Raw genomic sequence first — 24,305 nt, forward strand, 5'->3', positions numbered from 1 at the left:
TTTTCCATATATTCCAATGGCCCTAGTTCACACCAGGGCAGTGCGTTCCAATGCAGTCAGCAAAAGTAGGAATATGCTGCATTTTTTTTTCTGCATGGAATGCATCTGGAATGCAGCAAAATGAACCAGAAACACACCGGAATGCACATGTCCCGAATTTGTGAGAGAGAATAAAAAAAGGGGAAAACGCACTGGAACGCATCAAAAATGCATGTAACCATACATACAGAAACGCACAAACAGTGAACTGGCCCTGAAAACATATGGAAAAGCCAGAGTCAGGGAAAAACTTTTCATATTCCTGGCATCCAATCAGATGCTTGCTCCATTCTTTATTTTGTAAGGTAAAAAAGAAGAATTTTATTATATTTATTTTATTATATTATAAAACACAAATAACCGACCAGCTCCATTCTACAGCTGGATTATCCTCCTCTCTGTGACGGGAGGCGGTTGGGGATTTTCCATCAGGCCGGCTTGTATCTGAATATTCAGAAAGGGGCACAGAGCTCCCTTTCATACAATCATTTCATCACAAATCACGCGACTTTGCCGCCGGAGAATACAGATATTTATAACATTTACTGCAGACCTACGCTTGTTGCTGGTTTGAATGTACAGGCGATAAATAGACTTATAGACCAAATAGACCATAGACTTTCATCAATTTACTAAAATCCAATAAAAGCTGAACTTTGTCTGCCCTGGTTGCTCTTTAGCACTGCCCATCCCCCATCAACATGTTCATCATATATTTAAAAAAAACCTTTTCTGTTTTCATTATGCACCTTATTATAGACCGAGAGACATCATCACTGGGTCTCTGTGCACCTCTATGCAATTCAGACAAATCATGGTTAGTGGGAGGGACAAGCAGGGTGCTGTACATACAGTGGCCACACCTCCCAACTTTTTTAAGATGGGAACAAGGGACACCTATTAGCAAAAGTATGTGGCATAGGTCACACACCCCTGCCATGCCCCCCAGGAGAATACTAAAAAAAAAATGATTTGGTAAACCCACAAGTGGCTTTTTTTTTTTTTTTTTTTTTACTACTACTATTCCTTTTATATTGGCTTTGAAATTTACAAATGCAGCAATTTAGAAATTGAATGAAAGGTTTAGCACTGGGAAACACTTTTTTAAAGACAAAATAGTGCATTTTATATACAACTATATAGATCAGACCAAAATGAGGGACAAATGAGGAGGAAGAGGGACAGAGGGACATTTGGGAACTATGACAGTAGCTTCCTGAAAACATCACAGCATCCTGCCTAAAGTTATAGTAAACGATCACTTGTTAAATAACCCATTCAGTTTAAAATAGAAATGAAAGGCAAAACATTGTTATATAGATATAAAATATGTTATAAATACATTTTTTTACCCTTTTTTTATTAATGATCACATTCCCTCTGTTCTCAGCTGCATAAGAGTTGGGGGAGGAGAAACAGCAGGACACTGAAGCTTGCCATTGAATGGTTGTGTAGCGGTGGGGAGGGGGTGGGGGTGTTAGAACAAGTCTGATCATTGGAGGGAGAGCTGGCTGAGTTCCCAGCACAGTCAAAAAACTGACCATGGAGTGATCACCTGCTTAGTGTGGTCAGTTTTTAATAGGAAAGCAGAGGGACTGGCAGGAACACTAGGAATTTCACATAAAGGAAGCAATACAAAGAGAACAGGAGACTTTCTCATATGGTACAGCAAGTACACATCAGGGATGTGAAATGTTGGGGTAACAAACGCTTTAAGGCTCCATGCACACTGGACATTAAAATCATATTATGAAAACGCCAGTAGATTTGCAATAGCATTTATTATCGGTTTTTAGTGGTGTTCCGTGTTAGCGGTTTTCATCGTTTTTTTGTCGTTTTTTTTTTCAATGGATCAAGAACGTTAAGCGCCGGTGAGCCATGTTTTTTGTGGTCAGTAAAACGACTCCTGAACACAATTTTATGGCATTCAGCAAACAGCCCATAAACTCCACTGGTGATAAACATCCAAAAACGTCTATGTATGCATGGACACATAGGATAACATAGAAGGGAGTTTATGGGCTGTTAAAAAAAAAAATCCCAAAATCCCCAAAACAGCCGTGTATGAGCTTCAGTGTGCATGGAGCCTGAGTACTCATTCTTTAACCACTTCAATACTGGGCATTTTCACCCCCTTTCTGCCCAGAACATTTTTCAATTTTCAGCACTGTCGCATTTTGAATGACAATTGCGCGGTCATGCAACACCATACCCAAATGAAATGTTTTTTTTTTTTCCCCACAAATAGAGATTTCTTTTGGTGGTATTTGATCTGCGGTTTTTATTTTTTGCGCTATAAACAAAAGAACAGCATCAATTTTGAAAAAAAAACACTATTTTTTACTTTTTTTTTTTTTTACTTTAATAAATATCACAATTTAAAAAAAAAAAAAAAAAAACATTTTTTCCCTCAGTTTAGACCGATATGTATTCTTATACGTATTTTTGGTTAAAAAAAAAATCGCAATAGGTGTATATTGATTGGTTTGCGCAAAAGTTATAGCTTCTACAAAAATACAAGATAGATTTATGGCATTTTTATTTTTTATTTTATACTAGTAATGGCGGCGATCTTCAATTTTTTTCATGACTGTGACATTGCGACGGACATATCGGACACTTTTGACACATTTTTGGGACTATTCACATTTATACAGCGATCAGCTACTAAATTGCACTGATTACTGTGTAAATGTGACTGGCAGGGAAGGGGTTAAAACTAGGGGGTGATCGAGGGGTTAATTATGTTTCCTAGGAAGTGGTTCTAACTGTAGGGGGCGGGGACTCACAAGGGGAGGAGACCGATCGGTGTTCCTTTGTACTGAGAACACACCATCGGTCTCTCACAGATCCACGGTCCTGCTGTGTTCATGGGCAATCACAGGTGCCCGGTGGACACCGCCCCACGCGCGCCCCCTAGATGGCTGGGAAGCCAAGGACGTCATATGACTCCAGCCCAGGATGGGAGATCCCTCCTGCGGATGTCATATGACTATGGGCGAGTAATGAAGTGGTTAAGCAGTATTAAACTCTGGTGAAAATAAAAGGGTGACAAAAAAAGCACACACAAAAAAAAGTGAAAATAGATGCAGCCAGGGGCGGACTGACAACTCATGGGGTCCCTGGGCAATAGGAGATTATGGGGTCGTCGGGCAATAGGAGATTATGGGGCCCCCAGGAAATAGATAGATTTTTTTTTAAAAACACAGATTTTTACATACTGTCCCTTTATTGAGGCTGGCAACCCTGATGGGGCCCCTTAGTGGCATGGGGCCCTCGGGCAGTGCCTGAATGGTCAGTCCGCCCCTGGATGCAGCCACCACATCTAATGATTGGTAAGCTGCAATATATTACATTTTTATTTTTGGGTTTAATATCACTTTAATTGCAGTAGACAGGATTTTGGGTGGAGTTATGCAAATATTAAAATGTCTTGATTGATGGATGTCAGTCTGGAGGGGTGGGCGTTCCTAGGCAGGCTGCCTACATGTGATGCTGAGAAGAAATAACTGAAATACAACAAAAGAAAAGGGCGAGTCAGGGACAGTCATGTGCGGAGGAAAGGGCTAGATCAGTGATTCTCAACAGCATTAGGTCATTTCTGCCTCTCAGATTATTTCTCACTGACACCACTGATCTTTTTAGCTATCTGTAAGGAGGTAATTCTTCCCAATGACCACACATGTAGGGAACATTCTTCCCACTGACCATCACACTAATGTATCATGAGTTGTCATTTTTAGCAGGGGTTCCCTGAGACCCGAGGACCATTTCCAGGGTTCCTCTGTGTTGAAAAGGTTGAGGTAGGCTGGGCTAGATGATGTTGGACATCTTTCAGCTGGGAAATTAGGTGGGCTCTATCTGTTTTGGTGCATCATCTAATGAACATCGTGAGACGCTCCCGCGTGTGTAGAAAAATCTGAGTAAGCAGTTTCAGTACAGGAGAGGCGCCTGTATAACTGTGCAAGACTGAACAGAGGGCTGGAATTCTGCTCTAGGTGTTCCTGCGAAATATGTCGGAGTCCCAGAGCTCTTTTGTTTATGCAGCATAGGAGAAGGGAAGTCAAAACAATACAGAATATATATATATATATATATATATATATATATATATATATATATATATATATATATATACAGTTACGACACAAGTCTCATTGTAATTAAATGTTATTCAAACTTGCCTTTACTTTTTCAATCTGCAACTCTGTAAAATGCAATCTGACTACCTGGAGGTTTTCTGTACACAGAATATGTACAGAACGCCCCCCCCCCCCCCAGAAACATCATTTCCTGCTTGTGTGATTGGCTTGCTGATTTTCCCAGAAATCTGCACTAAGATACAAGTCAGATTTCAGGAATGCCCTGCAACAAAAAAGTCATGTTTGGTGAGATACTCCCAATAGGAACATATCTAAAGGGATGCAGACCCTACAACTTTCCTCAGAGTCCTGCAGGTGCAGCAGCTGGTTGATTATTATGAAAACACTCCCATTAGATATACTGAGCACAGAGAACACACACAGGGATTTCTTCAGAATAAAAGAAGTAGGAATCTACAACAAAATGACAATCCTTGCAATGTACATAGATCACTTAGAGGGGAATGTTTTTATTTGTATTTTTTATTTTTTTTATTTTACGCTTTAAGGATATGGGTTGAATAATGCTTGCTGGTGAAAAGGGTTATTGGGGGAGACAAATTCGGAGAGGAGGGGAGTATTGGAGCCAGAACTTTTTTTTTTTTTTATATGTGCTGGGGGGCCATAAACAGAGAAAAGTCTGGGGTCGGGCTTTAGGAATAAGAACTTAAAAATCAGAACTTTATTGAATAATATTTTGTTTTCTTTTGTTTTCTTTCCAGGTGATTGCTGGCTGCTGGCTGCCATCGCCTCCCTCACTCTCAATGAACAGATCCTCTCCAGGGTGGTCCCAAAAGATCAGAGCTTCCAGGAGAACTATGCAGGGATCTTCCACTTCCAGGTAATCCAGGGAAGAACATCTGGCAATGTCAGACCGGACGTTATTTGTACTGGAATACTCTTTTGAGGCTAATGCAGGATGCTTGCTGACTTGCTAACAGGAAAATATCTTCTCGCCTATATTGGCCAATCAGCTTCCAGCTATCATTTCTGTAGTGCAGAGTTGGAAATGAAGGAAAGCATTCTGATTATTTGATCTGGGCAGCAGGAAATGTTGGTGCGGGCACGTTTTTGGACGAGTGTACATCTGCAAGCCCTGTGCACACATCAAAATGCGTAATACTTGGCACCCTACTGTTTTTTTTTTAATGGGTCTGGTTCAAATAAATGGTCATCAGGGTGTGCAGGGATGCCGACCTATTTGGAGCAGCGTATACATCTGCATTCGCTTCCACTGGCTGCCTTGCACGCAGCTTGGGGCCAATGCTGGTGCAAAAACAAATGTCTTATTTACACAATATAGCAGCCAGCACACCCGTGTGAAAGGCCATACCCAGCAGAATGTTTGGCAACAATGTAACACAAAGAGAATCAAACGCTACTAACAATATCCTAGTTGTGAAACAAACTCGCAATGTCATTTATAAAGCCTGAGCAGATTAGAAATTGCGCACTTTATTCAATTAAATGTTAAAAATATGCAAATGTGCTAATCATTTACCATGCAAAATAGTGAAATAATGCAGGTGTTTAGTATACAAAATGCTTCAGAAAAAATTGATGCTTTGGAAAGTGAAAATTGTAAACTACAAAACTGGTCTATAAGTAAATACCCAAGTACCCTTTTTCTCCGAAAAGAAACCCTACCCCAAAAATAAGATCTAGCGTGAGTTTCTGGGATGACTGCAATATAAGCCCTACCCCCAAAAAAAGCCCTAGTTAACTGTGTGCAGTGCGGATTTCGTTCTGGGCCAGTCATATGACTGCATCCCAGAACGACGATTACAGCCACGCTGTGTTGCTAGGATACAGCGCGACCTTGATCTCTGTAAAGAGCTGCTATTTTTTTTATAAATATAGTGGGCAAATTTGTAATTCTCTAGCAACCCAAAATCTCTAGCCTCTGATCAGAATGATTTAAAGATGACTGACTTAAAGTGAATGTAAAGGTTTCTTTTAAAAAAACATTTTGAATAACAAACATGTCATACTTTCCTCCACTGTGCAGCTCGTTTTGCAGAGAGTGGCCCAGAACATCCTCTTCTGGGGTCCCTCGTGGCTCTCACGGCTCCTTCTCTTATCATTTAACCCCCTAGAAGAAGCGTTCTCCATAGACATGTAGCGGCCATAACCATTGGCAGGGCGGCCTTAACTTTTGAGCTTACCGGTTACCTCCGCTGGGCTGGTTCTTCCACATCTAGGGGTTCCCAGAGTTAGTACCCAACAACTTTGCAAGCTGACAAAATAAAAGTCCTTTAGAAAAGGTTTTTATGTGCAGGGGTAACATCCAACAAACACAGTCTCGTATGGGAACAGAGGGCAAGGGTGAAGAAACTCAGGCACCTTGAACTGCTAATATCAGAAAGTCTCTAATACCACCCAGAGAGTAGCCACTCGCAGCTGGGCGCTTCAAAGCTGAACAAATCTCTAGCCAGAGATTATGGCGGTCAGCACTTTGATCCAGAACTTGTGAAATCTTGCACCTTGAGTAACTTGCAACTGAAGTGAACAGGAACCTTTTTCCTCAGTACCTGGAACATTCTCTGTCTCCTTGTCAGTACTGGAATAAATGTGAATTCGTCAGTGTCCTCCACAACTCAGCAACCAGGCACTTCTCAGGATGCCAGCTTATCAACCCTCCTCCGAAGAGTCCTCCCCCGGTCACTTACACGAGCTGTGGTGCCCCTCCAAGCCGAGAGCACACCCGGACGTCTTGAATCCTCCCTCAGTTACTAAGCCTCAGACCAGCTCCGGAACAGACGGATCCTCACCCCAGACGAGGCGGGTCTATTGGGGCTAACCAACCGAAGCATGTTGTGGAGCGACATACACTCCCGTGACCGGGACCACTTGCGGGGCTACCCCAGTCCAGTATCAGGAACAGGCCGCTATGACCTCCCGAACGAACCCTCAAAACGTGACTTCAACATCTTAAGTACCCTTCCCCAGGACCCAGCACACCCACTGATTGGTTGTGGGGAATGCCGATACCAAAAGCGTCCAACCAGGCCTGGTTCTGAGCCTGTCATGTGCACCTAACTGTACACATGACCAGGCAGAACTCTAACACAGCCCAGCCAAACTGATGTCAAAGTTAACCTACATAATTAACACTCAGAACCCCATTACTGTTCTGAGGCAAAAACTAAATTTACACATGACAGACACCTTGTCCAAAGTGTCATCGATACAGACACGAATGCTGGACTCGGCCCCTCCCCCCGACGACTGCATCATTGGATTTGATTGACAGCAGCAGGAGCCAATGGCTGCGCTTCTATCAATCTATCCAATCAAGAGCCGAGAACCCCAGGCAGAGGAAGAGCACATCTCCAGTGCGTGAAATTACAATTTAAAACCAATAATAAACACCATAAAAAAAGTATTATCTACTTCAGTCAAATCAAGCTAATTTTCAAACAGATTTCACTTACTTTATTTCTTTTGAGAGTATACTTGAGTTTCAAAATTAAAATTATATTCTCTTTCCTATTATAAAATTGCAGCTAGTCCCATGGTTTTGTATACACAGTTAAAGGAGTGAACACATCTCTGGCATGCATGGATAACCAGGAACGTACATGTAGCACCCCGATGTTTAAGTAGGGTTGCTGCTAAATTTACATGTGATATATCATTGTCTTGGCCACTTGTGAGAGATCAGTTGATTTTGACCCCAAGTCTGGAACTACTGCACTTCTGGTGACATTAAGACAAAGGCATTGCAAGGACAGATTAGCAATAGATAGGGTATGTCAGCCAATGGGCAGGGATTTTCTTGGGTCTCTTGGCCTCCTGGGAGAACCAGGGGCATCGGGAGGGGGTGGCTAGGGGGGCTGAAGCCCCGAATGAGACCCCCTAAAGCCCAGAGTGTCAGCTCCGCAGGGTCTTCATTGTCGGCCCCGAGCGATGCGGCGAGCGCCAGGACCAATCTCATCCCGAGCGCTGCCGAGTGCGGCCGAGTGCCAGAGCAGGTCCCGCCTTCTGGAGCCTGCACGTCTATGATGGACGTCCCATTGGTCCAATGCCGGGACCGCGGGACGTGTGACATTCATCATAGGCACTGTTGGCTCCAGAAGGCGGGAATTGCAAAGTGGCTGCCGCGCCACACACCCGATTGGCGCTCGGGCGAGCCGCTCTCCTCTCCACCTCGGACTGGCTGCTGTGACAGGTCAGTGTGTAATAAGCTCAGTGTAGGTAGGTCAGTGTGTGATAATGACAATGTAGGTAGGTCAGTGTGTGGTAATGTCAGTGTAGGTAGGTCAGTGTGTTAATGTCAGTGTAGGTAGGTCAGTGTGTTAATGTCAGTGTAGGTAGGTCAGTGTGTGGTAATGTCAGTGTAGGTAGGTCAGTGTGTTAATGTCAGTGTGTTAATGTCGGTGTAGGTAGCTCAGTGTGTGGTAATGTCAGTGTGTTAATGTCAATGTAGGTAGGTCAGTGTGTTAAAGTTGTTGTAAACCCTTACAAACCACTTTGACCTACAGCAAAGCCTAGATTAAGGCTTACCTGTAGGTCCAAGAAATATCTCCTAAACCTATACGGCAGGTGAGTGTAGGTAGGTCACTATCGTCAGTGTAGGTAGGTCACTACCGTCAATGTCAGTGTAGGTAGGTCAGTGTGTGTGGTAATGTCAGTGTAGGTAGGTCAGTGTGTGTGGTAATGTCAGTGTAGGTCGGTCAGTGTAGGTAGGTCACTACCGTTAGTGTATGTAGGTCAGTATATGTATATGTCCAGTGTATGTAGGTCAGGCAGGTGAGTGTAGGTAGGTCACTATCGTCAGTGTAGGTAGGTCAGTGTGTGTGGTAATGTCAGTGTAGGTAGGTCAGTGTGTGTGGTAATGTCAGTGTAGGTAGGTCACTACCATCAGTGTAGGTAGGTTAGTGTATGTAGGTCACTACCGTCAGTGTCACGGCCCAGCCAAAAAAAAGTTGCATACAACACCCCCCCCCCCCCCCCCGTTCAGGCCTTGGACTCCGGGCTGAAGCCCCTGGTCCTTTTGTCCTTTTGCCACCTAGCAACGCCCCTGGGGAGAGCCTATTTATTTGGGTGAGGTCAGGTGATCTGGGTTCTGTACCACTCGGATGGCAGTCTGGGTGGACGTGTGTTGGGTTGCCCGAGCTGCTAGGCTGGAGTTTGGGCCTATCCCGGGCACATTTGGCTTCTAGGATGTCTGAGGGCCTATACAGAAGCAAGAGAGCAGCGTAGGGTTGGGATTGTGGCTTGCAGTCCAACCAGAAGTGACGGTTCTGCCAGCCGGAGAACCTATCATAGTAGGTAGTAGAGGTAGGGGGGAAGCTGTCACCACTAAGGGACCAACCACCTTGTTACCAGGGACCACAGTAAGTAGCTGAAGCAAGTACCAGAGCAGTATTCTCACCAACCGGGGATGGTATGGAATCTGGAATCTTCAGCAGGTGCCAAGCCAGGGGCCCAGCCAGTGGAGTGATGCTTGAGGAGAATCTGTAGTGCCAATCCAGGGACCCAGCAGGGAAGCGGGGGTGACGCTTGAGGAAAATACTAAAGTAAGAAGATGGGCTGAGAATCTACAAGAAGTGATTTATGAAAGTAAAGGAGTTTGTTAGAACAGTTCCTAACACATGGAAAAAGAGAAAACGAATTAATTTGGACTTTAAAAGGCACATAGGTAGCTGATCTAAAAATAATTATATTTATTTAATCAATTAATAAAAGCAATTACATATAAAGAATCGGTAGAGTTAGTATTCATGGACCCTTACACAACCAATCTGACACCATTAGAATAATGATAGAGACAAAATACACAATCAAATCCACACATAACGATCAAAATCTGTTGTTTTGTAGAGTTTATCTCCCTGGATATACGCAAACAGTGCATTTAAGTGCTTACCAGCATTACATCTCCTCTTTATCTCTGCTACTAAAAAGCCTTTGAATCAATTGCTCCTGAAGAAGCGTTATTTTCGATGTGGAACATGTCGAGCTAACGATCGAACTACCTACGGACCCATACTTCTGACCCAACATCTCCACAATATCTATCTCTTTATCTGGAGATTGTACCTGCTCTCTACAAAACAACTGATTTTGATCGTTATTTGTGGATTTGATTGTGTAATTTGTCTCTATCATTATTCTAATGGTGTCAGATTGGTTGTGTAAGGGTCCATGAATACTAACTCTACCGATTCTTTATATGTAATTGTTTTTATTACTTGATTAAATAAATATAATTATTTTTAGATCAGCTACCTATGTGCCTTTTTAAAGTCCAAATTAATTAGTTTTCTTTTTTTCCACAAGTAATTTAGGGACATTGGCACATTACTATTTTGTGCATCTACAGTGTCACCCTGTAAAATGCACATTTTAAATCACAATACTTTTCAACAGTTCCTATCACAGATTGTAAGATTGCCATAGGAGATAGCGTTCCTACACATGCAGATGTGGTATCTTGCTGGATGCCTTTCCCTATATGGCTGTCTACCTGTAGAAGTCTTGGAGTCTGCTAATTGACATTGCAACTACCTTCTCAGTAGCCCTTGTACACGCGGTCGGAAATTCCGACGGAAAATGTCCGGACCATGTTGTCGGATAATCCGACCGTGTGTGGGCTCCATCTGACTTTTTCCGTCGGACCAACAAAGTTTGAGAGCTGGATATAAAATTTTCTGACAACGTGATCCGATCGGACTTTGTCCAATCATTTGTAGAGAATTCCGATCGGAAAAGTGCCACGCATGGTTAGATCAAATTACAAGACCAAATCTATTGGCTACTAGCCTCAATGCAGTCCCATCGTAACGAACGAACATCATCACGTTCCAAACGATCGGATTTTCTGACAACTTTGTCCGACCATGTGTATGCAACACCAGTTTCGGACAAAATCCGTGGGAAAAAATCAGACGGATTTTGTGGTCGGAGTGTCCGACTGTGTGTACAAGGGCTAATGCTGCGTACACACGATCGGAATTCTCGTTGGAAAAAGCTCTGATGGTTTTTCCGACGGAATTCGGCTCAAGCTGTCTTGCCTACACATGGTCACATCAAATTCCGATCATTTATAATGCGGTGACATACAACATGTACCACGTGACTAGAAAACGGAATTTTAATAGCCAATAGCCAATAGCTTCTGTCTCGTAGTTGAATCTGAGCATGCGTGATTTTTGGAATTGCATACACACGATCGAAATTACCGATAGAAAGTTTTTCCGTCGGAACATGAACATGCTATCAATTTTTGGCTGGCGGAAATTCGGACAGCTAAATTCCGATGGAGTATACACACGGTAGCATTTTCCGATGAAAAGCTCTCATCGGTCTTTTTCTGGCCGGAAATTCCGATCGTTTGTACGCGGCATTAGACTGAAGGAGGCCTGGTGATCTTGCTACATAAAAGATCTAAAGGGATGCTAGAAAGCATTTCATTTAACACCAGAAAATATGAGCCTCTCGCATCCTCTTCCCCTCGCCACTTTTCTTTCTGTCCATGCTTTCAAAACATTTTATTAAAGATGTGGGCTATATAGAAAAAATATCCTGGTATTAAATCAAGAAGATATGGAGGGTAACCTTCATAGATCATTTTAGTTTTATCAGTAAATTGAAAAAAAAATAGAAAAAAAAAGTTTAATGCTACCACCTTTTAGTTTATACCATTTTTAAATTTGTCTCCAAATTTTTTTCCTTTCTAGTTCTGGCAGTTTGGAGAATGGGTGGATGTGGTTATCGATGACAGACTTCCAACCAAGGATGGGGAGCTTGTATTCGTCCACTCAGCTGAAGGGACTGAATTTTGGAGTGCGCTGATGGAGAAAGCCTATGCAAAGTAAGTGGTGGGCAACTCATACCTTATGGGCTGTATTAGTCAGCGTTACCCAATGCGGTCCCAATGCATTGACAAGGCAATTTGTCTTGTGTCCAACCAATGCGCTGTGTTGGTGTGCACAGAAAAAATAGGACATGTTCCATGTTTGTGCAGAAAATTCCAACATGCTATACCATGCCGCAACATGACGCCATGAATATCGTTAAATAGAAGTTAATAAAATAAAAAATAAAAACAAACGCTTCAATATCCTTTAACATCATATTGTAGTTGCACATTATACGCACCATAAAGTATAACTAAAGGCAAACTTTTTTTAAAATTTTGGATTCAGTGGAGAGGGATTATCATTGAAAGTGAAAGTCAAGGATCATAGCAAATTTTGGGTTATCCCCAGAAAAGTAATAGAGGGAAAATCTAACAATAGGGACACTAGTTCTGGTGACCTGGGGGGTCCCAAGAGATTTGCTTAATTTGCAGAAATTTTCACTTACTTCCTCTTTTGGTTATGGGACAGGAAGTGAAGGTGAATCTCCCCAATGGGACAAAGATGAACCTTACAGGGGTTATAATCCTTTAATCGTTTACTAGTTTTGCCTATAGTTCTACTTTAATGCAACTCTGCTTGTGCGAATAGCATTAAAGAGGACCTCCACCATAAAGTGGAAGGTCTGCTCATCGGAACCGCCCCCCCCTCTCCTCAGTGCCACAATTGGCACCTTTCAGGGGGGGAGGGGGGTGCAGATACCTGTATAATCCAGGTATCTGCACCCACTTCCGGGACAAGCTAGCCACAGATGCCCTGCCCCCCGTTGTGTTCTGGGAAACACACAGTTCCCAGGACACAACGGGGACCAGTGGAGGCACGCAGCGTGACTCGCACATGTGCAGTAGGGAACCGGGCAGTGAAGCCGCAACGCTTCACTTCCCGATTCTCTGACAGAGGATGGCGGTGGGGACAGCCAAGAGACGAGCGATTGCTCGTCATCTGCTGGCAACATCGCTGGACCCTGGAACAAGTAAGTGTCCATTTCTTAAAAGTCAGCAGCTGCAGTATTTGTAGCTGCTGACTTTTAATATTTTTTTTTAAGGTGCAGCTCCTCTTTAAGTAAGTTAGAGGCTAATTGCACCTTTTGGAGCATGTTACACAATACTCCCATATTTCGGATGTTGCATGCTCCAGCAGCCCCCCCTCCCCCTGTGACAGTGGGTGGAAGTTCCCATTTTCAAAAACATGTCATTTATTCACAGCAATTTGCAAGTGAGAGAACTACAAATCCTGTCTTCCACCGAGGCAGAGGGCCTGTAGTGCTCAACCACTTCAGCCCCTTAATGACCAGGCCATTTTTTGCGATACGGCACTGCATCAATTTAACTGACAACTGCACGATCGTATGATGCTGCACCCAAACAAAGTTGACATTCTTTTTTACCCACAAATAGAGCTTTCTTTTGGTGGTATTTGATCACCTCTGCGGTTTTTATTTTTTGCACTATAAACAAAAAAAGACCAAGTTTGAAAAAAAACAAAACATTTTTTTTTACTTTCTGCTATGATACATATATACGAAAAATATTTAAAAAAACTAATTTATTCATCAATTTAGGTCGATACATATTCTACATATTTTGGTTAAAAAAATTGCAATAGTCGTATATTGATTGGTTTGCGTAAAAGTTATTGTGTCTACAAACTATAGATTTAGGGACACTTATTTATTTTTATTGTTTTTACTGGAGATCTGTGATTTTTAGCTGGACTGTGACATTGCGGCGGACAAATCTGACCCCAAATGACACTTTGAGGACCAGTTACATTATTACATTGATCAGTGATATAAAAATACAGTGATCAGTGTAAAAATTACACTGGCAGGAAAGGGGTTAACATTAGGGGGCGATCAAGGGGTTAAGTGTGTTCCTTGGGTGTAATCTGACTTTAGGGGGGGTGGGCTCACTGGTATATGACCAAGATCACTGTTCCTGATCACTGGGACCAGTAGATCTGACATGTCATTAGGCAGAATGGGGATCTGCCTTGTTTACATAGGCAGTTCCCCGTTCGGCCTCTGTACACAGCGATCGCGAGTCACCGGTGGATGTTGAGTCCGCGGGCACCCGCTATTCTCCTTACCCAGGCCAATGTACACCTACGGCAGTTTGCGCAGGAGAGTTGACCTGCCACAGTAAAATGATGGCGGCTGGTCAGCAAGAGGTTAATGAACTACGAATGCGGTGATGAGTGCACTCGTTCATTCACAACCCCTGCAGCTTTCAAATTGATGGGTTGAAAACTGTAGGGCTTGTCTGCAGGAGCCTGATATTGCACCCATGATTCGCTAATCGCTGTTCCAATTATTTGCAGGCTCGTGCAATAAAAAATAATAAATGCATTTTCTTTTCTGAATATATATGTTCATTTTTTTTTTTTTTCCCAAAGGTTGAACTTATCCTTTATATAGAAACAAAAATCTCATATTGGGGTATTAAAATCCAACTGTAGAAAACACAAATCCCTGATAAGTAGTTGAATCCAAAATGATAGATGGCACTGACAGGTGGCTAGCACTGATAGGTGGCACTTATGGGCACTAGGCACTGATAGGTGGAAATTATTGGCACTAATGGGAGGTCAATGAAATGTCATGAAAGGAAAGGCTACCTGCAACACCCATCTTGGTACTCCTTGCACTCGGCCACATAAAAGCAGCAGTGGCCATCTTGTTACACCTTGCCCAAACTATATGGGCTGGATGTAACAAGATGTCCACTGCTGGCTTACTGCGGCCGAGACAAAGATGTACAAAGATGGGCGTCGGGATGTCGTCACTTCCGTTCCGCCCGCTGACTTCGCCTAATCTGAAACACTGCATCTCCCAGGTACCGGAGCAGGCATCGGGAGCATTTGCGCGAGTACATACAAGTACTCATGCAAATGCTCGGTATCGGTACTGATACCATTACCGCTCAAACCCTAGTTACATCAAGCCTGTTTGACCCTTCATAATAAAGGGTCCAGGCTCTCTGGTAAGAGTCTTTATTGCCTGTGGTGACGGTTCATGCACAAGGTTTTGTGTTTTCAACAGTTATATTTTAATAACCCAAAATGAGATTTTTGTTTAGCACATCATTGTTTTTTTCTGCATGTTGTTTATTGTGATTATATCTCACTTTTGTGATGTTGCTGGACAATTTACACTGTAATGGTGGTGATTGACATTATTTTTTATGTTTTTACACATGCGCAGTATTCTTCCTTTATATAGAACTTATCCTTTAAACACTACTTACTATAGTGCCTTTAAAAATTATTCATACCCCTTGAAATTTTCCACATCAATTTATTTTATTGGGATTGTATGTGATAGACCAACACAAAGTGGCAACTACCATCTAGTGGAACCAACTGCCTTCAGAAGTCACCAAATAAAGTAAATAGAGTCCACCTGTGTGCAGTTTAATCTCAGTATAAATACAGCTGTTCTGTGAAGCCCTCAGACGTTTGTTAGAGAACCTTAGTGAACAAACAGCATCATGATGTGGGGACTCTTTTCTTCAGCAGGGACAGAGAAGCTGGTCAGAGTTGATGGGAAGATAGATGGAGCCAAATACAGGGCAGTCTTAGAAGAAAACCTGTTAGAATCTGCAAAAGACTTGAGACTGGGGCGGAGGTTCACCTTCCAGTAGCACAACGACCCTAAAAGGGGAGTATGCTATAGTCCCCCTAACCTGAGGGAGGAGGGGGAGACTGACCTCCTATCACAATCTGAATTAGCAGCAAGGACGGGAAGTGTCATCATAATGGGGGATTTTAATTATCCAGACTTAGACTGGGCAGAAGGAACCTTGCATTCGTCTAAGGCTTGCCAGTGCCTAGATGTCTTGCAGGACATTTTCATGGGTCAGATGGTAGACGTACCAACTAGAAGAAAAGCATTACTAGACCTACTGATTATCAACAATACAGACCTGACCATGTATGTGGAAATAAGGGGCAATTTGGGAAAAAGTGATCACAGGTCAATTAGCTTAAATCACACAGATGGGAAACATAAGGGGAATACAAAGACATTGAATTTAAAAATAGCAAACTTCCCCAAACTACAAACTTTGCTAGAAGATAATAGATAGATAGATAGATAGATAGATAGATAGATAGATAGATAATATAAATTGGGATAAAATATTAGGAACAAAGAACACAGAGGAAAAATGGGTTTGCTTTAAGAGCATATATATTAAATAAGGGCATTAGCCAGTGGATCCCATTGGGAAATAAATTTAAAAGCGCAAACAAAAGTCCTGGATGGCTTAACTCCCATGTACAAATGTATATAAAAGCAAAGGAGAAGGCCTTTAAAAAATACAAGGCTGCGGGATCATCATCAGCATTCAGACTTTACAAAGAATGCAACAAAGAATTTAAGGGTGCAATTAGGGCTGCTAAGAAAGAACATGAAAGACACACAGTGGAGGAGAGCAAAAAAAATCCCAAGAAATTCTTTTAGTATATAAACAGTAAAAAAGGAAGGACATTCATATTGGGCCCCATAAAGAATGAGGAAGGAAATCTGGTTACAACGGATGCGGAGATGGTGAAGGCGCTGCATTTATTCTTCTCCTCAGTCTTCAGGAGGGAATCAGGGGGGCCTTGGTAAACAAAACTGCAGTGTTTATCCTCATGACACATTACAGGAAGCACCCTCATGGCTAACAGAGGACAGAATTAGAAAAAGACCAAGGGTCCAGACCATTGTTCCCAATTTTTTACTGACAGTCTACTGACCAGTAGACGGGAGAAAAGGCAATGTAGCTCCAATATTTAAAAAAGGGCCAAAATGCATCCCTGGAAATTACAGACCAGTTAGCCTAACATCAATAGTATGCAAGTGCTTGGAGGGGATGATAAGGGACTGAATACAAGATTTTAGTATTGAAAACTGTATCATTGGCAGTAATCAGCATGAATTCATGAAGAATTGTTCTTGTCAAACCAATCTATTAACATTCTGTGAGGAGGTGAGCTGCCATCTAGATAAAAGAATGCCCGTAGATGTGGTGTACCTGGAGTTTGCAAAAGTATTTGACACAGTTCCCCATAAACTTTTACTGTACAAAGTAAGGTCCGTTGGCATGGACCATGGGGTGAGTACATAGATTGAAAACTGGCTACAAGGGCAAGTTCAGAGGCTGGTGATAAATGGGTAGTACTCGGAATGGTCAGGGGCAGCAATTGGGGTCCCCCAGGGTTCTGTGCTAAGAGACAAATCCTATTTAATTTGTTCATAAATTACCTAGAAGATGGGGCAAACAGTTCATTCTCTGTATTTGCAGACAATACTAGGCTAAGCAGGGCAATAACTTCTCCGCAAGATGTGGAAACTTCGCAAGAAGATCTCAACAAATTAATGGGGTGGACAACTACATTGCAAATGAGGATTAATGTGGAAAATTTTTAAATAATGCATTTGAGTAGCAAAAATATGAATACAATCTACACAATGGGTGGAGAACCTCTGGGGGACTCAAGGATGGAAAAGGACCTGGGGGTCCCAGTAGATGATAGGCTCAACAATGGCATGCAATGCCAAGCTGCTGCTAACAAAGCAAACAGAATATTGCATGCATTAAAAAGGGGGATTAACTGAAGACATAAAGCGATAATTCTCCGGCCTCACCTGGAATATACTGTTCAGTTCTGGGCACCAGTCCTCAGGAAGGATGTACTGGAAATGGAGCGAGTACAGAGAAGGGCAACAAAAATAATAAAGGGTCTGGAAGATATTAAGTTATGAAGCTTACGAGTACTGAACTTACTCTCTCTGGAGAAGAGACGCTTGAGAGGGGATATGATTTTAATTTGCAAATACCATATTGATAACCCCACAACAGGGATAAAAGTTTTCAGTGGAAGGGAGTTTAACAAGACACGTGGCCACTCATTAAGGTTGGAAGAAAAGAGGTTTAACCTTAGACTGCGTAGAGGGTTCATTACTGTAAGAGCAGCAAGGATGTGGAATTCACTACCACAGGTGGTGGTCTCAACGGGGAGCATCAATATTTTTAAAAAACTATTAGATAAGCATCTGAACGACCACAACATACAGGGATATACAATGTAATACTGACATAAAATCACACACATGGGTTGGGCTTGATGGATTTGTGTCTTTATTCAACCTCACCTACTATGTAAGTTACTACTATGTAGGAGATCAGTCAATATGCATATTAGTGGCTAAAATGGCTTCAGTAGGCCTATCTCAAAGCTTAGTAAACATGGGCCGAATGTCAGACATCGTCCGGTTCAATAAAAAACATCAGACATTCGGCCCGTGTGTATGTCAGCTGGTCCGACAGAAGCTGGCTGTTTGGCCTGGCTTCTGTCGGAGGAGAATGCTGGAAAACCAGCAGTCGACTGTATCCTGATCAGCGCTCTCAGCCAATGGCAGAGAGTGTGCTAATCAGAGGGTTCTGGTGGGGGGCCGTCCCCCTGTCAGAACACAACAACTCAGCAGGGGAGATAGCTGTACTAATGTTGGTTCATTAGTACAGCGGCTCCGATCGCTGGGTTGAATGAAAAAAAAAACTATTTGTGTGTACCAGGCTTTAGACTATAGCAAGAATTTCTAACTTTGTTGTTTTTAAGTACAGAGATGTACCGAGCATTTCAGGGGCCATTTCTAGCAGATAGATGAGTCAGGTCAGATGAAAGGCCGTGTTATAAAATCCAGATGCATTTTAGAACTTCTTGTCCTCAAACACAGGCTGAATGGGTCTTATGAAGCTCTGTCTGGCGGGGCCACCACAGAAGGTTTTGAAGACTTCACCGGGGGTCTGGCCGAGTGGTACGAACTGAAAAAAGCTCCAAACAACCTGTACAAGATCATACAGAAGGCTCTGAAGACAGGTTCTCTTCTGGGCTGCTCCATAGATGTAAGTGAGGGTCTTAAAATCACTATTAAAAAACTTTGTCAAAAGCAATATAAACTCTAACAATGAACTTCTCTTTTGCTGCTTTGGGGATGTTAACTATACAGTTGAAAGCACTTTGTTACATGATCAGTTCAATGAATGGAAAAATACTTTCTAAGGAATCTGAAAAGGTGATCACTTGCAGTGCTGTTGCATTGTTACCTGCTGTCTCTGTGGATTACACAGGAGGGTGTTTGTAGTCCAGTCCCGTGGTGACGAAGCTGCTTCTTCATAGGTACAGTATAGTGAATGTTGTCACCCTAGGACAGGAAGGGTGTTACTGGCAGGATCACCAGGTGAAAAGGAAAAAAAAGCTTATAAAAAGAAATGAATGCAGCCACCACATCTAAGCCCCTGTACACACGGTCAGAGATTTCCACAACCAAATCCATCAGATTTTGCCCGTCGGATTTTTTACTACATTCAGGCTAGTAGCCAATAGCTTTGATGTAGGAATTTGATCTGAGCATGCGTGGCACTTGGTCCGATCAAAGTTCTCTACACATGATCGGAGTATGTCCGATCGGCCCAGTTGGTCTGGAAATATTTCCAACATGTTGGGAAATTGGGTCCGACGGAATCAGTCCGATGCGTACCACACACAGTCGGATTATCTGACGACACGGTCCGATAGGACACATTCCGACGGATTCTCCAACCGTGTGTACAAGGGCTAAGGGGTGGTAAACTGCGGTATATTACATTTATGCTTTTTGGTTAAAAAATACGTTTTTCAATTCAGCCAGTGAAAAACCTCTGGCTGTTGAAAATGAGGCCGAATCCAATTTTTGAGTTGTTACTAGAACAAGAGTAAAGGGTAATTTTTTAATAAGGACACTTGTTGGGTTAAAACTAGAGAGAAAGAAAAATGCTCTTTGTGTGGAAGCAGTGGTCTCTATGCAGAAGTCCAATGTGCTCTCCACTTATTCATGGCTAGATTCATGAGTATCCCTATTTGTACACCCTCTGCAGGCTACTGGTGTGTTGAGGCATCACCCGTGTGGTATTAAAAACCTACACCATATTTCAAAAGTATCGGGACACCTGCCTTTACACACACAAAAACTTTAATATCATCCCAGCCTTAGTCCGTAGGGTTTGGTATTGAGTAGGCCCACCCTTTGCAGCTATAACAGCTTCACATCTTCTGGGAAGGCTGCTCACAAGGTTTAGGAGTGTGTCTATGGGAATGTTTGACCATTCTTCCAGAAGCGCATTTGTGAGGTCAGGCACTGATGTTGGACGAGAAGGCCTGTCTCGCAGTCCCTACTCTAATCTATCCCAAAGGCATTCTATCAGGTTGAGGTCAGGGCTCTGTGCAGGCCAGTCAAGTTCTTCCAACCCAAACTCGCTCTTCCATGTCTTTATGTACCTTGTTTGTGCACTGGTGCACAGTCATGTTGGAACAGGAAGGGGCCATCTCCAAACTGTTCCCACAAAGTTGGGAGCATGAAATTGTCTAAAATGTCTTGGTGTGCTGACGCCTTAAGAGTTCCCTTCACTGGACCTAAGGGGCCAAACCTAACCCCACACCATAATCTCCCCACCACCAAAAGATTTGGACCAGTGCACAAAGCAAGGTCTACAAAGACATAGATGAGCGAGTTTGGGGTGGAGGAACTCAGTGGCGTAACTAGGAACCTTAAGGGCCCCTATGCAAGAAACCATGAAGGGCCCCCCTGAACCCCAGCCAGGGCCCTTCCCTCCAAGTCCGGCGCTGGAACTCCAGGGCGTGGTCACAGGTATGACCTTTCTGAGCTCTGTAGTTCCACTACTGGTATCAGTAGTTTTTTTTTATTTTATTTTTTTTTTATTTTTAGGTGCCCCATTGGGGGACTGTCCCTAGGCAGGATGGGGTCCCTATCCCCAGAAGAGATGAGGTCCTTTTCTCCAGGGCAGATGAAGTTACTGCCCCAGGTGAGAAGGGGTCCCTGTCCCCACGTGAGAAGGGGTCCCTGGCTGGGGAGAACAGACGTCGGACTGAGCGGCAATGCATGGAGCAGGAGAGGGGTACTCTGAGGAGCCGGCCGAGGACACAGGTCATGCGGGGAATGCACAACTAAAGAGCAGCGAGTGCGATAATCGAGCATGGAGCTCTGCTAGTCACCCTCCACCTTCAGCCACCCGTGTGCATGGTGCACTGGTACCCCTAGCTGCCTATACTGCTGCCGGCCATATATAGAGGGGGCTGCATGGGCCCCCTGCATCACAGGGCCCAGTTGCGGTCGCGACTGCTGCACCCCCCTATAGTTACGCCCCTGGAGGAACTTGACCTCAACCCCAATAGAACACCTTTGGGATGAATTAGAGCGGAGACTGCGAGCCAGGCCTTCTCATCCAATATCAGTGCCTGACCTCACAAATGTGCTTCTGGAAGAATGGTCAAACATTCCCATAGACACACTCCTAAACCTTGTGGACAGCTTTCCCAGAAGAGTTGAAGCTGTAATAGTTGCAAAGGGTGGGCCAAATCAATATTGAATCCTACAGAACAAGGCCATTAAAGTTCATGTGTGTGTAAAGGCAAGCATCCCAATATTTTTGACAATATAGTGTAATTTGTTACTTTTTTTTAAATCTGTACAAGGCACAGTAGTACTTATATTTAATGAGAGTGGCTGGTGGCTTCTATCCTGGTCCTCTGACCCCATACCACTGCTGCGGTAATCTTCCGGTGCTGCGGGGGTTAATAGAAGCCTGTCATAGGCATTTGTCAAGAAGAGTGCCGACTATGCCCCTACTTTCCGCACCACTCCTTTATTGATAGACGCTGTACTATAGCTTCCATCAATGAAAAGTGCTCTATGAAAAAGAAAATCTTTATTAGTTTTTTTCTTTGCATTTTCAAAAGGATTGTTTTGGCCGGTTCTAAAAAAGATGAAAGCGACTATGTGGAGTGTGAGTTCCGTGACAGTACATGAGGAGATAAAAATAAAGAGCCAACAATTGTTCTTGTCTTTTGTTTAATATTCTATGAGAGCTTTGTCTCTGTGCAGCCATGTGGAAGAACTTTTGTTACCTTTTCTTTTACAGATCACAAGTGCCGCTGAGACCGAGGCGATCACCTTCCAGAAACTGGTGAAAGGTCACGCCTATTCCGTCACCGCCGCAGAAGAGGTGGGTACTGTGAGAGAATAATGTTAAGTCCCTTTTATCAAAGAGTCTAAAGAACGTTTGGTCTCCATGGATTGATGTGTCTATGGGAAATGTCTGTATCATCCTTTTGTTCCTATTATTATTCTTCTGTAGTAGAGACGAGGAGCACATCGCTAGATGAGGCTCTCTTACGGCCATTTCAAAGTATCCAGCCAAAATTTCAAGTGGCAACTGAAAACCTGTCGTCCGCTATAAGAAATATTCTCAGATTTGAAATCTAGAGTTTTGACAATATTTTATTTTCTAGGGCATTTCCAGAAATGGCATTTATGGACCCAAAATAAAAAAGATACAAATATTTCACTAATGTACATGGATTAGTTTGGCATTTATTATTAACATTGATTCATGTTCACTAACAATCTCCCTATATTTTTTACATCACATTCTTATTTGGTTTAGGGTGGCCATAATTGGTCTAATAATCACAAGCAATGCTCCAGGTTTAGGCATCACTTGAAGACTATATTATTTGCCTTCCCCATAAGGTAGTATCACAGCCCCAGTGACTACTTCCAAGACAGGCAAATAGGCAAATACCTCCCTGCCCATTGTTCTCTTGGAGATACCCTCCTTTCCATAGGTTGGCCTTTTTGCACTATGGTTTGAATTTGTAAGCAATTTTAATTTAACAGGTGGACTACAGAGGAAGGATGGAAAAGCTCATCAGAATCCGCAATCCATGGGGAGACGTGGAGTGGACGGGTGCTTGGAGTGACAAGTGAGCATTAACAGAAAGACAAAGCTATTAGTAAAGTGGGCCATTGCTGAGAGGACGACAGAGCTCCAACATACTGTACATAGAACATTCAGCACCACAATTTACATCTAATTTATGTCACCAACCTATACCTTCCCTACCTTTCATCCACCTACATTGGGCCCCACAGCCAGAAATATTCAGTACTTTTTGGGTATGGGGAACAACATGTGACACTAACCCCTTCAAAGAGCGCTTGGTGTCTAAGCAGCCTGTCAGTTCTGGAAGAATGAGGAAGGGGTAGGCATTAGAAACATTAATAGGGCTGAAAAGGGATTGGGGCACTCTTGGGCACACTAAAGAGATACAAATTAGCAGTGCATGTAGTATATTGCATTGGACAGTGGGCAGACATAGTCTATAGCAGTGATGGCGAACCTTGGCACCCCAGATGTTTTGAAACTACATTTCCCATGATGTTCCACTACACTGCAGAGTGCATGAGCATCATGGGAAATGTAGTTCCAAAACATCTGGGGTGCCAAAGTTCACCATTACTGATCTATAGCCTGGTACACGTGATGAGATTATCAGTTGAATGATCGTACATCTTTTTTTTTGGATGCTAGTCTCATATTAAAAATGAGGCGGTTACAAAAATTCTCGTACAACAGAAAACATTTTTTTAGAAGTGATGTCATGTGTTGTATTTGTATTGTATTTTCGGATGAGCGTTGCATTATGAGAAAGCAGGGGGGCATGTACCATGCTCTACCATAGGTGGTCCTGGGTGGAGACGCATTACAGGTACATTTAGCCGCTGGGCGTGTGAGTATAGGCATTAATGTTTTGACAAGTCGGCTTTCATGCTGGTCATGGACAGGCAGAGAATGATAAATCTACTCATTCTGGTAGCGCTGCTTGTTCAACACTCATGAAGCATGCATGACATGCATGGCATACATGGTTTGTGGGATAACATCTATCACATGGAGGGTTTTCAGAAAGTAAGAGATATCTGTGATAACAAGCACTTTGAAGGGCTCCAGGTAGCCCCATTCTTGCCTGAACAACGTATTGGGATGTTTGGGGGCAGGAGCCATTTATGGCCACCATAGCTCTGAATTTTTGAAGGTCAAAAGCCACCTCTAATCGGTGACCATGTTGTTATCCTATTAAAGTAGCTATCGCTAAATATGGATTTATTTTTAATTATTATTTTTTTTTTTTTTTTTATTATTCCCCACCTCCAGCTCCAGTGAGTGGAATTCTGTGGATCCCAGTGTGAGGGACAGACTGATTAAGCGATGTAATGATGGTGAATTCTGGTAAGTGACTGAGATTTGATCTAAAGGAATGAGCTACATTATATATGGTTAGTGTACATGTTAGATTATGTATGGTTATTGTATATCCATAAAGCTTAAAGGAGAATTGCGGGGTTACTAAAAACACAAACTTACATACTCACCTT

General features: G+C 42.9%; 1 protein-coding gene across 1 annotated transcript in view; it reads left to right on the forward strand.

Annotated features, from left to right (window-relative positions):
* The window catches only part of LOC143987228 (calpain-2 catalytic subunit-like), a 110,858-nt gene that overhangs the window by 37,251 nt on the left and 49,302 nt on the right, over window positions 1-24,305 (forward strand). Inside the window, exons 3-8 of the mRNA XM_077485816.1 lie at window positions 4,904-5,022; window positions 11,867-12,000; window positions 18,768-18,936; window positions 22,009-22,092; window positions 22,767-22,852; window positions 24,085-24,159. Coding sequence (XP_077341942.1) covers window positions 4,904-5,022; window positions 11,867-12,000; window positions 18,768-18,936; window positions 22,009-22,092; window positions 22,767-22,852; window positions 24,085-24,159 — 667 coding nt within the window. The remainder of the gene's footprint in view (window positions 1-4,903; window positions 5,023-11,866; window positions 12,001-18,767; window positions 18,937-22,008; window positions 22,093-22,766; window positions 22,853-24,084; window positions 24,160-24,305) is intronic.

This window comes from Lithobates pipiens, unplaced genomic scaffold, assembly GCF_037356315.1.
Source record: "Lithobates pipiens isolate NorthernLeopardFrog02 unplaced genomic scaffold, aLitPip1_a1.2 Scaffold_18, whole genome shotgun sequence".
In the NCBI taxonomy this organism is placed as follows: Eukaryota; Metazoa; Chordata; class Amphibia; order Anura; family Ranidae; genus Lithobates; species Lithobates pipiens.